Below are 14,035 nucleotides of genomic sequence, written 5' to 3'. Positions count from 1 at the left end.
AGATCAAAAAGGATACAGAATGTTAAATATTCAACATTTTTTCCTTGGATTTTAAATATAGGAAAAACAGTTTTGTTGCAAAACTCATTGCAACAGAACGTGTTACTTTGACTCTCAGACCATGTCATTTTTAGATAGGAGTTGCACTGAGGGAAATCTCTTCATATGTAAATTATGACATTTTGACTATTGCTTCTTGTTATTAATGTTTAATAGCTGTGTTAAATAAGCACCTTATAAGTTGTTGGGTCAATGTCAAATAAAGTAAATGAGAACTAATAGAATTTAAAGGTATATTTTCAATTAGTTTCCTAACTAAAGGCTCTTAATTTTATACAATTAAAAATAAAATTGCACCATTTTTTTTCTTTTAGGAAGTTTAACTGTCAATAAATATTACTTGAGAGAGCTGGATCTACTGTTCTTAGGATCCCTAATTTGCATTTTCTTAACACTTTGTTAATTATTTTATTAATTTAAAGAAAGAGCATTATGAAGAGGGTCTAATTTAAATATCAATAAAATAAAGCTGTAACAATTGTGACTTATTTATGAGAAAAAAATATACTCGCTGGTTACAAGATAGACTTGGTATAAGTAGCTGCCACACGAGTCAAATTTGGCCCATGAATTTTTGGATACCATTTATTGCTAGCCCACAAGAAGCTTTGACTCATAAAAATGCAGACAACTCTCTCACCAAGTTATTTGCTATTGAATTGCAAAGGAGACTCATACATCATCAAAGACCTAGATAGTACAGTTACCAAAAAAACATTGACTTTTTACTTGTCAGGGGTTTGTTCAACTTATATTGGGCCAAATCTGCAGCTTTTCCCTCATGCCAGGATTCTTTTTAACATCAGTGGGACTCCTCATGTACTGACTGCAAGATGAGGTCCATTGTGGGTGAGGGCCTATTTTAAATATTGTCAGTTTGCTGGTCACGTCCCAATGTTCCCATCCATAAAAATCCTCTTAATCACCCCTGCTTTGCCCCATCTCCATCTCGCAATGGCACTTTTACTAAATAACTTGCAAATAGTCAAAATGCTCTTCCTGCTCAAAGCTTGTTTGTTGTAATACTAGTGTATGGAAATGTGAAAGGTTTGGGAATGCTTATGAGTATATGGTGCTCTGTTCACTATGTGCAGGAAGTCAGATTTTGAAATGATGTCCCTTCTTTTAGCCTCTGTATCTGTGTTCTGCTTGGGTTGTACCACACTCTCTGTCATGCCAAGTTGCAATGGCACTTATGAAAATTAGTGGAGTTAAACAAGCTCAGCAGTGGTTGTGGCCTAGGTAAGTCCTGTTCCAGTTTATAACCTACACCTTACTGCTACATTAGGTGTATACATTCTCAAGTGCTGGGTGTAGTCATTTGCATGGTGCTTCTACCTCACAGCCTCACAGCTGGATTGTGTCACATCAATGCTGGTGTCTATGCTCTGAGACTATAAACTGTAAAGTTAAGGAATACGTGTAGGTACATGGAGGGTATTTTTTGTTGTGCTATTTTTTTTTTGTCATTCTTTGTACTAGAGATTAGGCAGCCTTTTTCTAGAAGAAGTTTAAGAATGGGCTGATTTGCATTCCAAGGTTTAAGTTAAGACTATTAGAAGTTTTGCACACTCTGTTGCTTCTGTAAGCCGAGTGCATTGCATGCACCAGGGGCTCCTTGCATTCCTCCATTCCACCCCACAAGACATTTGTGTGCCACTCTCACATCCCCCTCTTTCTGGGACTCTGCAATCCCCTACTCCCTTCCTTCCTCATGTCAGGGGCTCTATTTGTCCCCATTCCAAGTTCTCCCTATGCCAGCGACTCTGAGTGCCCCAGATTCCCCCCTACCTCCCTATTTCTCCTTTCATCCCCATGTCAAGAGCTCTGTGCATCACCCTCCTCCATCTAATTGTCCCCACTCACATGCCAGGGGGTCTATGTTCCCCCTCATTTCCCTCTTCCCCATGGTTGTTGAAGCTCTTTGTGTCTCCTCATTCCCACATCCATTACTTGTCCAGGGTTCTGTTTGTTCCCTTCACCACACACCGTTGTTCTCCATTCCCCCAATGCTAGCACCCTATTCCCTCCTGATCCCCCCTCTTTTTTCTTTTTCTTTCTGTCTGCAAGACAAGTCATTCAGGTGACAATATTTTAAACTCTATTGGAGACAGTGGGCAGAGCTGTGATGGGAGGGAGAGTGTTAATTGCTGCCATCAAATGTAGCATAGCATTCAAAAGTTATAATGTTATCATCAAGTCGACTGTAGGACCTTGCTTTGCTCAGCCAGTTGCTAAAGCAGCATGGACATATTGTTGCCATTTTGGCCTGCAAACGCAATTTGGGAAGCCTAGTTTGAGACAGTGACCCTGAAGGATCAGGAGACATAGGCAAACTGAGCTGAAAGAGTTTCTGCTTTGTGGCTGCAGCATCCCCAATAGTTTCCTAAGGGAACATGTACTGAACTCTAGCTGACTCCCAGTTTTCAAGAGGCAATAGGCATAACACACAATCACCATGTGAACAGCACTGGCAGAAGAAAGCCAAGAAGTTATTCTGCTAATCAATGTGCCAGGCAGCTATCATACAGAAATAGCATCTGGTGAAATAGTCACTTGTGGGCAGGGAGGCATATCATCACATTCCTATGGCCTTGCCCTATTGCTCTCTGTCAGGCTGGCTTGCCCATTTCATGTTGTCAGAGATTGGTATGAATCTAGAAGAAAATAAATTTGGTAACGTTCACTTCCTTTAGTTTTCTTGATGCCTGAGTTCCATGCCTCACACTGGATACCCATTTTCTTCCCATCCTCTACGATAAAGTTTTATAGCTAAATGTATACACAATGCTGGCTGTATCAAACACATTTTTCTAGATATGCCTCAAAAATCGACGCTTAGTCTTCTCTTCATGTCTTATGGGCTCCCTAAATTTTTAGAGCTGCTCCATACATGTTTGTGAGCCCTGCAAGAAATCTTCAGTAGGAAGGTAGGTGGGAAGGAGTAGCACAGAATGATTATTTGTCGCCAAGAACAGTAGATCGGGGAAAACCTCTGTACATTTAAGAGAATGATGATCTAGGAGAGAGCTCTGCTACAGCCAAGATAAGCAATGAGGCTTCTGGAAAATGTCCCTGGGTGGGAGATTGATGATTGAGACTAGGTAAGTGTAAGGATTGGAGAACAGAAAAGCAGATGGTGAGTTGAAAGTGCTATTGTCACTGGATATCAGACATAACTGGGGATTGGGAAGAACTATTGTGTGTAAGGCAACTATTGAGGGATAAGAAACAAATGGGTTTGATATGGAGTGGGAGGGGAAAAGGAGGAGACAGACAAAGAGATTCATGGCTGGACTCATCCCTCTCACCATGCCATGGCCCAAATGTACACATAATGTGACAAAGACCCAAAATGAGGGGCACAACATTATTTATGAAGAAAACCTAAAATGCTGTAGGGTGAATTCCTTTGGTATGAATGACTCTTTCTGTAACCTTGGTTTCATTATTTCAGATGTAATTAATTTTCAACAATTAAAAATGAGGGGACATCATGTGTGTGTAACACAGGGACCCCCTGGACTACAATTAGTGACATCCCTTGAAATGAAGGATATTTGAGAGACCTGGTCAGCCTTACATCCACAGGAAAATACCAATGCTAGAATTTATCTCAGCCTAGCATCACCTTCTCAATAGAGCTGGTCACATTTTTCAAACAAACATCTGTGGTTTTTTTAAATGATCAAAAATGGGCTTTTTTAAAATGACATTCTTCATTTAACATCTTTGTAATATTTTATTTTGAAAATTTGATAACATTTGGTTGTCAACATTTTTATAGCATTTTCTATAATGTTTTCAATAGAAATATGGAAAAATATTGAAAAAATTGAAAAACGGGTCTGTTTTGAGCTTTCAAAAATAACTTTGAATTTTAAAATCTTTTGGCAAAAAACAACCATTTCCTGACCAGCTCTAATCCTCAACTTTAAGGGCCAAATTTGCAAAGAAGTCTGTAAGTCCATGGGCTGCGTACACAAATGCAAGCACAGATGTAAACTATAACTGATTATACGCAGAAATCAGGTTAATTCTTATTGAGATGTGTAACGAGCCATTTGCACATACAGTTGTATTAATTGCACACACAAATATAGGATATAAATTATAATTGAATTTTTGCATGCAGACTTTGGCCTGCTTTAAAAAAAAGACTCTAAAATGGAAACAGTGTAATTGTCTGTGGGAGAAATTGGGAAGACTTCCCAGGCAAAGGGAGATATTATGCACTATGCATGCATGAGGTACGTTTGCACCAATAGTTAACTATGACATTGTGGGGATGTAGCAGTTGAACATGTTTTGTTGTAATTTTTTTTCCTGCGTGTTTTGTTGTAATTGCACACCTGGGATTCCCCCACCCCCCCACCATTTGGTAAAGGATATTTACCGGGTGCTAGAAAGGAAACTGTAGCACATAATAAGCTAAGCATAACAAACTTTATAAATGTTAGACAAAAAGCTCTAACCCACAGGACTGGTTGAGACAGGCTGCAAGTTCTGCAGCTATAATGTACTTGTATATCTTCAGGTACAGTACACCCTGACATCAGATCCTCAACAGAAGTAACTGCCTAAGGGGAAGTTTATTCCTGTTATAGGAGTGGAGTAACAGTTCAGGTTTTGCATGCCCACTATGTATGTGGCATAAGGACTGTGTGGTTGAGCCAATCCCTCCCATACACCCACTTTTCCTGCTCCTTAGGGAGGGGCTGGATAAGAGTTGGGTAAGGGGTGAATGATCCCAGACTACCATAAGTAATTAATAATAATAATTAATGGAGACATCCCATCTCCTAGAACTGGAAGGGACTTTGAAAGGTCATTGAGTCCAGCCCCCTGCCTTCACTAGCAGGACCAAGTACTGATTTTTGCCCCAGATCCCCAAGTGGCCCCCTCAAGGACTGAACTCACAACCCTGGGTTTAGCAGGCCAATGCTCAAACCACTGAGCTATCCCTCCCCCCATAGCCACTGCTCCACTTGCTTGCACATTGGACAGTGTTCCAGAGTATTGTTTTAACAGGATGTGCAAGGAATAACTCCACATAGCCACCTGTATGCAGGATTGGGTCTGATGTGGGTATGCTGAAGTTCCCATAGCTTTATAATATTAGGGCAACACATTAGAGAAGGTTATAAATAAACCTACATTGTTACATCCTATTTGTTCTGTGAATAGATGCTATAAGTTTCCAGTGTCACCAATCTCAACATTCATCAGTGTCTCTTAATAAATCCTCATTTTTTAAAAAATCTGACAAATAGATCCTTGGCTCACATATCACTTTGTGGTGACGACGCAGGAAAGGAAACAGAACGCCAGGTCTGTGGTAGCTAGAGAGCTTTACAAGCCTCTTGCAAAAAGCCTCTTGCAAAAAGCCTTTTAGGAAAACTTTTCCTGGGGTTTTTATTTCTCTCCTTACTTTGTTTACAACTCTTCTTAGTGGTTACATTCTTGCGCATAGAAGAGCCAGGCAGTATACATGCACATAAGATAACGAACCCATCTCTTGAGCGCGTGAACACCAGCTGCGAGGGTACAATCAAATCAGCCAAATAAGTTTCCCAAACACAAACGCTGGATTGAAGGTCACTCCTGCCTCGTAGCCATGGGAGTAGTTTGCCGCGCCTGTGGACTGGCGATTCGGGAGCTATGCATCTCTACATCACTTTTCAACTTATATATCAAAATGCTTTGCAAAGGAGGGGAAGTATTGTTATGGGGACTGTTGATGGGGAAACTGAGGCACACAGAGATGCTATGACTTGCCCAAGGTCACACAGCAGTTCAAGTAGCACAGCCATAAATATACTGAGATCTCATCATGACCCGTCCTATGACCATGCTGCCTCCTTTCCTTCCATTCTTCCTTTAAAGCAGCCCAAACAAACTTCTTACAAATTGTACATTTCCTCAGGTTCACATTGCACAGGGGCTGTGTAACAAAGGTATATTCTCAGATATATTCACATTTATGGTGACTTTAGAGGTCATTTGCTATTCAACTCTTGATGGAGAGAACCAACATTTAAAGGTTTCTTGAATACTTCAGCATGTATTTTGACATTTATTGTTACGACAGCATTCTAGACAGAAGCCTGTCATCCAATAAACTTAAGACATCATTTTAACGATGGCATCTGTAAAAAGTCAATAACTGCCTCATCAAAGGGCAATCATGTCCAATGTGGGTGTCTGTGCCAATTGTGTTCTGAACAACTGCAATAATCTAGGTTTCTACACCCACATTTCCTCATAATTATCTTCATGAGGCTGAGGTAGCTAAGGCCAGATCTTTAGTGTTTCCTGGATCTCAAACTATCCACACGCCTTCTGTAATTCTTGGGCTACCAGCCCCCTTTCATATTCCTCTTAGTTGGTCCATCCAATTATCTAGTGCCATGGCTGTTTAATGCATTATTCGTGACACACAGTGAATTTCAAGGTATAATGCCTTCTATTTTAAAAAGGAAACAACTTGCATAAAACAACTTCTTTGTTGCACAAAACATATAAATATTGTAGTTGATACAGACTCCCTGCTCCTTTCAAAAATGAACCATTATTTTTTACAATCATAGTTAGATCTGTGTCTTTAAAAGTCTCTGTATTTCCAGTATCACTAACCAATGCATTCACTTCGGATGTGTGTAGTCTACTTCCTGTTTCAAGAGGGAATTCATTCTTTCCACAGGTGGTACATTCAATAAGGATTTTAAATGGCAAACTAGTGAGAAAGTTATAACTTAATGAACATGTTACTTAATCCTTCTTATTGAATGTCAAAATAACTTGAAGGCTACAATATATGGCTTACCCAGCTTCTGTTTCTGTATGCTATGTCTGAAGAAAGTCAGATAGACTGGACCTCTCCAACCACCACACAAAAAGTGGGGGAGGAGAATGGGTGAGGGGGTTGGGGAGGAATTATAAATGCAAATTCATAGGGACAGATCCTATCCCATTAATGCCCCTTTGCTAATGTCCCACACTAATGCTCCAAGGGCACAAAGGGGCTATAAAGCTTCACAAAATGTGGGGAGCCCAACAGTTGCCATAGAGCTTGTTCTACAGAAATTTCTTTTAGCCCCTGGCACACAGGAAGTGTATTGTGGTTGGAAGGGGCATAGCCAGAGTGCACTGCATTAGGGTGATTGTCAGTCAGTATGGGACCATTAGAAATCAGCCCTATTCAAAGAAGCAGCCAGGAGGCTGCTTTAAGGTCTGCCAGGGACAGAAATGACCCCTAGCTGTCCTGGGAAGCAGGTGAGCCCAGCGATAGCTCAAAGGTGAGAATCAGGCCTATGTCTGTCAGTGACGTCAATAAGAGGAGTTTTTCCTAAGTAACCCAGAAGATTTTGTCCTTTGATACTACGTTCAAGCAGACATAGAAATTGCAATATACAGTCAATGGGATCAGGCTGTACTCCTGTTGCAGTCAATTGCAAAACTTCTATTAGCTTTAGTGGCAACAGAGCCATGTTCAATTTTGCCACAGAGGAAGACCCATACAGGGTTTAAGTTACATATAGTATGTAGAGTCTTCTGCTTGCCAAAGTTATGAGTACATGGACAACTGAAGATTTGAAAACATATATGCAACTAAAGGCCTAATCCTACAAATACGCAAGCATGTGATAACTTTATTCCTGCAAGTAGTCCCATAGAGATTGCCCTAAGGAGCTGAGTGGGACTAAGCAGACAAAGAAAGTCACGTGCATAAATGGTTTGCAAAACTGGGCCCGAAAATTGCAAGCGCGGAAGGAGGCCAAAATATTAGTAACTGATACTGCACATTCTGCAAGTGTAAGAAAGTCAGGCACAGGAATGGTATTTCTAACTTATTTACTCTTTATACCAGTGAGCTCAGCAGAGGACTTCCTAGCAGCACACAAAAGCCCAAAACCCTGAGGTCTTTACTTATACCTATTAATTCACAGGTTCAGTCCAGAATCTTTTCTATTTCACATTGCCCTAGTCAAATTCACAAATCAATTTATTTTAGCACTTGGCTCTCATTTATTCTTTCATGAAACCCAGAAAGGGGAAAAATCCTTTTCAGACACCTACGCCCAACATATATCAACTAAGAATAGAAACAATACAGAAACAGATGGAAATGTTAATGCTGACACTCACAAGCATGCATCACACATTTGTGAAATAATGAAAATGGGTGGGCAGTTTTTATGCACATTCCATGCTGGCTAGTATATTTTTCTGGCGATACATTTGCAAGAGAATTTCTCAGAGATATTTTCAGTTAAGCAGAGCAGTCACTGCATGGTATCTCTGGCACGTGGGTGTAGAAAGTCACAGACGTTGTTCATGTTTTTTGCACTGCATTGATATTAGTCAGAGCCTGTCCCAGAGACAGGTGGCATGTCCAGTCATATGAGGTCTGGTGTCCACTTGCCATGGTGCTTTCTCAGTATGTGTGATGATGGGGTTGCCACAAGGTGGAAGAGCATTTGGAACCAATAAAGAGTGAGAAACCTACTTGCAGAGTAATATATTGCCCAATGGGAGCAAGGGTATCTGAATTTGGCCCAGTCCTGTTTGTTAGAGACATCCCACGCCCACTGATCTTTACCAGGACTGGGTAGAATTTGCCAAAAGAAGAGAGAGGGAGGGCAAGAGAGAAATGTGGGAAAAAAGAATATTCAAGAGCTAGAAGTAACAGTTGTACAGTTAAAATAGATGGAGATATATAAAATTATCCATGGAGTAGAAGAATCACATCAATAGAAACTCCCTGGCAACATAACATATGACAGAATCATTTATTTTTGGAGTTAGATGAGTTTTAGCAAGGAACACAGCAACGAATTAATAATAGAGGCGTTCATATAGTACCAGTATATCATATACTATATCAATCCCTGGGTGACAAAAGAAAAACTGTAGTTGGGAATGGGGTTAATGATGATTTTAAGTGAAAGGAAATTGCAAATTAGGGGAGTTCATTAAACACAGTTGATAAAGAGAGAACAGTTTTGATATTGATCTCTTCTTGTCTGATTTCCCACCATCTTGTGTTTGGTTAATAAATGCTTCTTATTTTGGGTCGACTGGCATTCCAAGTAAGATTAAGTTTCAGAAGTAAGTGCAGGAAATGGGGAAAAAACATGCAGATCACAACAAATCCCCCCCCCCACTTGCCCATCCTCAACTCACAACGTGCATAGTAACCTCAGCAGCCAGTTTCGTGTGTCATTATGCTATGGAAGAACATGGAGATTTTGACTGACTCCTCTACAACCAAGTCCAGGACTCTCATAAGTGTTTCTCCAGTAGGGGAGCTAGATTATTAGACTTTAATGATTGAAAATGTAATAAACAATAATATGCATGACATCTCAGGTGATTGCTGTATATGTTTTCTGAGGTGGAAGTGGTGTGTGTGTTTTAACCATTTACACTCTGATTGTTTTCTTATGTACATTAGAACAACGTATTTCCATTTTAGCTTTATTTGCTGAATTCGGTGTCAGTATTGAACAGTCGGTGTTATATTTACAGAGTATCTTTCCAGGGAGGTTGTTTATCAACCTCAAGCGACACAAGCGTATCACAAGCGACAAGGGATGTTGAGTAAAGAGTTATATGACACTGCTTTGGATTAGCCTGAGGTTCATCGCATCAAGAACGGTGAACTATGTCTCCTGTTGGAGTAAAAAAATTCCTTCCTCCCAGAACAGCGCAGCAGCCCTACAATTTTCTCGGTTCAACTGTCAGATAAATTGGCAACTACACTAACTGGATAATACCTCCCTTAACGATGCATTCACCGGAAACCTTAGCAACTGTATTAGTCTGAGGCAGGGATTTGCAACACACTAGGCAAGTGAACTCTGCAATTTAGACTGACAGCTGATTTTTTCATATCAATCCAGGCAGTGCGGAGTGTCACAATATTTACTCCTCTTCCCTGCGTGTGAATTAGATTTTGGGAGGCAATCAGAGGTAGAGGGAAAGGAAAGGGAGCGCTGTGCCTTTAATGGCTCCCCCTCCGTCATGAGTCTCCTGTTTAAGCTTTCAAGCCCTGCAGATCCGTATTTAAAGCAGCACCATCTGGGCAGGTGGGAGGTGGCGGTGATGCTGGTGCCTCGGAGTTCCTTCGCCGCACGCTTTGGAATTGCATCAGCTGAAGCAGAAATCCCCCCTCCGACACAGCTGAGAGAGGAGAGGAGTCAGTTCCCGCAGGGCTCGCTGGCTCGATCCCCGCAGGGATCTTGAGGGATGGGGGGTGTCCATCACTGTCACCCCCCCGTTTGGTCCCCCTTTGCGTGCCGAGCCGGGCGCCCCGTGCCTCCCTGCCCCTGCCGTGTGTGTGTTTGTTGTAACCACACCCTGTTGTGAAATCGCCCAGCCTGCGCGGGCTACTCCCTTCTTCCCCGAGCTACGTGAGCGCGGTGCTGCCGGAGGGGGCAGGAAATCGTCCAGTCCCCGGGGAGGGGCGTGCGTGCGTGCGGGGAGAGCGGGCCCACCCGTGGGCGCACACCTAGCCAGAGCCTGCAGGTGCCCCGGGAACAAAGGGCTCCGGCGAGGGGAATCACCGCTCTGCGGGGGAGAGCGGATCGGCCCCTGGGGTGGGGCCCGGGCAGCCGCCCCTGCTCCGGCTGGGGAGGGCGCCGGGGCCGCGCGTGAACCGCCAGCGTCCGCGCAGCGCAGCGGATTCGTGACTCCCGGAGACCCCCCCTCCCCGCCCGCCCCCGGCTCCCAGGGCCCCGCGCCTTGAGCCTGCACTGCAACCGCGCGGGGGAAGCCGAGGCGAGAGGTTTCCACCGAGCCAGGCTCTGCCTCCCCAGTTAAAGCCATTGCACGCCTACTGGATGTGTAGCACCTCGATCCTCCCTGGGAGGCAGAGGGGGCATTCCACCCCCCTCTCCCCAGCTGCACTTCCTCCCCACGCCGCCCCCGAGGATCTACCCTCTCAGCCCCGACCAACGGGGCTCCCTTTGCACCGAGTGGGGCACACTGACTTGAAACTGGGCTAGGGGGAGAGAAGGCAGGAAAAGCGAGTCTCCTCCGAGCCGATCCCCGGGCGCTGGTGGAATGACACCCACTCCGCTCCGGCAAGTGTTGGGGGAAGCTCGAGAGGGGGAAAGACAAATAAACTCTGTGCGTGTGTGTGTGTGTGAGAGAGAGACACGAGCCCCCTTAAAGAGCCGAAGACCCCCGGAGCCTCGCTACCTGCGAGAAGCTTCTGCTACTGCTGCTGCTTTTCCAAACTGCTGACTTTCCAGAGCTTATTTTTAGCCCGGAGACTAAATATTATTAGCTACATTTCTACGTAGGAAGAATCGAAGGGGGGAAAAAAGAGCGAGAGATGAGCAGAAGGCTCACCAGAATGGTCTCCAATTTTTTTTTTTTTTTTTTTTTTTTTTTTGCGTTAAGGCTTCAGTGTTGTTAATTTCAGAAGCTCCCCGTTTTAATTATAGCAAAGTAGATACAGATCTTGATTTAGCAACACTATAAGCGACATGCACAGTTCTTGCATACTATCATATGTAACACACATAGCTGCAACAGTGATCTATCTAGAAATCAGTTAATCTCTATGTAGCTAAAGATCAGTTACATCTCTAGCTAAAATCAGTTGCATCTCTACCTAAAGATCAGCGACATCTCATTATCTAAAGATCAGTTTAATCTTTAAAGCATGTACAGACAGAGAGAGAGAGAGAGAGAAGAGATTCTTAGATTTAATCAGATATAAGTTAACTTAAGTCTCAGTGAAATCTCACAAAGATTCTCCTACCTTTTCTATTCCTTTCCACACACAGGTCAGCAACAAAGGTAACAAAACTAGGCAAAGAGCAGGAAACAATCCTCACATAATAGACAGTTAGCAGCTAGAGGTGTTGTTGCTAGGGGGTTAGCACCCCTGTGCTTACCTTAGTCACAGCTAACACCACAAGCAGTGGCTAGATCTTGGAGATAAACACTTGCATTTCCCAAAGTTGACACCGTTATACCAACCCCCGGAGCTTGCAAGACTCTTTTTGCCCCCCTATTCCAGCCTGCACCGCTAGGAATTCAACTTCAGCCAGCTCCAAAGAGGCGACAGAACTGGGGCTTGGTTACAAGTGCGATCAGCTTCCTAAACGAGAGTCTCTCCTTCAGCCTGATCTTTTAGTGTGAGCTGATGTTCAGGGATAGCCGCCTTTTAAGGGCTACAGGATTCACTCCGGAGTCGAGGCAGATACCTGGGGTGCTCCTACCTCTGCCTAACTCAGTGCCCCTGTCCAAGGTACTGATCGAACCCCCTTTCCCCCCAGCGCTCCCAAGACTGCACAGGGTGCTCCAGGAGGAAAAGGGCTAAAACCTATACGTTAATTAAGTGACACTTGATAGCGCTTTAGACAGTTCCTTTCATTTCCCACGCCTTGTCACGTGAATATTGCCTTGCCAAAACCGTCCTGTTAATAGATGATCACATGTTGACTGGACCCTTTGCTTTGCAAGAGAATCACCCATTTCATTATCGGCTACATTCACTTATGGACTTCTTTCTCCTCCCCTTCCCCCCAGCATCTGTAGATAGACCTAGGGTTCTTAATATTGGGATGCTGCTCCTTGTAGCCATTATATTTCCTTGTATTAACTTGCTATCAATGGTGCATACAAATGTCAAGGAAATACCCACATATGCCACACACAAATCAGACTCTATGCCCACATAAAAAAGGTGAACGAGGGGAGAACTTGACACAGCCATCAGCACTGAGCACTCAGATATTCCAGGTCCCCAGCTCCAAGTTTGTTATACGCAGTCTCTGCATCGCAGTCTTAAATCAAAGAGCATTTCAATTAAAGTTATACTGTCTAAAACACAATTCATCCGGCCTCAGTGGGTTGTATTCTTTGGCATATTAGGTACTAGAAAGCTGAGCCATGAGATTAGATACTGTTGTTAAGCAACATATCAAACATTTTTTGCAGTTATAGAAAGAGATTTTTTATTGGTACTCACCATTGTTTCTTTGATGTCCTGGAGACAGAAGTGTCTTAAAATCCAGTCTCTCCAACAGATGCTGGAAGGTAATGTGTCTTGTTTGAAGTCATCATGTGAGAACTTCTGCTTTGCTCAGTGGATCGCCCACCACTTGGTGTGACTTATGAATCTAATAACCCTTTGCAATATCCGCAAGCTTAAACTCTCCACCACCTTGGTGACTACAGAAGACAGAATGCAACTGGCAGGGATTTTTAAAAACCTAAAGATTTACGCAAACGCCTTAGCTCAGAGACACGTTTCCCTTTGAGTTCTTACGTGATTTTAATGAATGAGAGAGGTTACCAATGATTACAAACTAACATGGTATAAAACGTGATTCTCACCGCCTCCCAGTAAATTGGGAGTTTGACAGAAAGTTCCCGAGGAAAGTCTTTTCTGGACACTCTCTATACAATAAACTCAGCCTCCAGATCACTTTCCTACAACCTCCTGGCTCGCACCTGGGGCTGTGCAAGATGAGCTGGCTCTGGAGATTTGCATTGGTGACAGGTAAGGAAACATTGGCTTTTTAATGTCACGTTCACTCTAGCTAACACGGAAAGCACTCCAGGGACTTGTTGCATACTAGTTCCTGCAGAGTGTAGCCAAAAGAGGAATATGTACAGTTGTCAAGACTAGATCACTTGGAAACCCTTGTAATTTACAAAAGCAGAACTTCTGAATAAACTTCTTTTCCCCACTCTCCTTTTGACACAGCCTTGTGAAATAAGATCTGCGTCTGATGTTCCTTGGGAACGTCTGGATAAGCGACCTCTGACTACAGGACTTGAGCATGAGGGGGTTAGATTTGTTTTTCAACTGATCAAGAAACATTCTTCCTTGATCTTGAGTGTTTTAGCTTTCTTAATTAAAAAGAAAGTTGCAGCCAAAAGTATGGGGAATTCAGCCTCCGTCTAGTGACGGAGTTTGAATGAAGTTATCGCTGCATCTAGGATACTGTAA

At 43.0% G+C, this 14,035-nt stretch overlaps 1 protein-coding gene across 3 annotated transcripts in view; it reads right to left on the bottom strand.

The window, feature by feature from the left end:
- BDNF (brain derived neurotrophic factor) overlaps nucleotides 1-13,305 on the bottom strand; it is a 49,448-nt gene extending 36,143 nt beyond the window's left edge. Inside the window, exon 1 of one of the 3 annotated variants that reach the window (XM_054024755.1) lies at nucleotides 13,049-13,305. In XM_054024755.1, the coding sequence (XP_053880730.1) occupies nucleotides 13,049-13,051 (3 nt within the window). In that variant the 5' untranslated portion in view covers nucleotides 13,052-13,305. Of the gene's footprint in view, nucleotides 1-11,833; nucleotides 11,904-11,969; nucleotides 12,205-13,048 lie in introns of those variants that run through there. The other 2 variants (XM_054024757.1, XM_054024760.1) reach the window with 2 other exon arrangements.
- Between the last annotated feature and the right edge of the window lie 730 nt (nucleotides 13,306-14,035).

This window comes from Malaclemys terrapin, chromosome 4, assembly GCF_027887155.1.
Source record: "Malaclemys terrapin pileata isolate rMalTer1 chromosome 4, rMalTer1.hap1, whole genome shotgun sequence".
NCBI lineage: Eukaryota > Metazoa > Chordata > Testudines > Emydidae > Malaclemys > Malaclemys terrapin.
The sequence above is the reverse complement of the archived record's forward strand: the minus strand, read 5'-3'. Positions and strand labels throughout refer to the sequence as shown.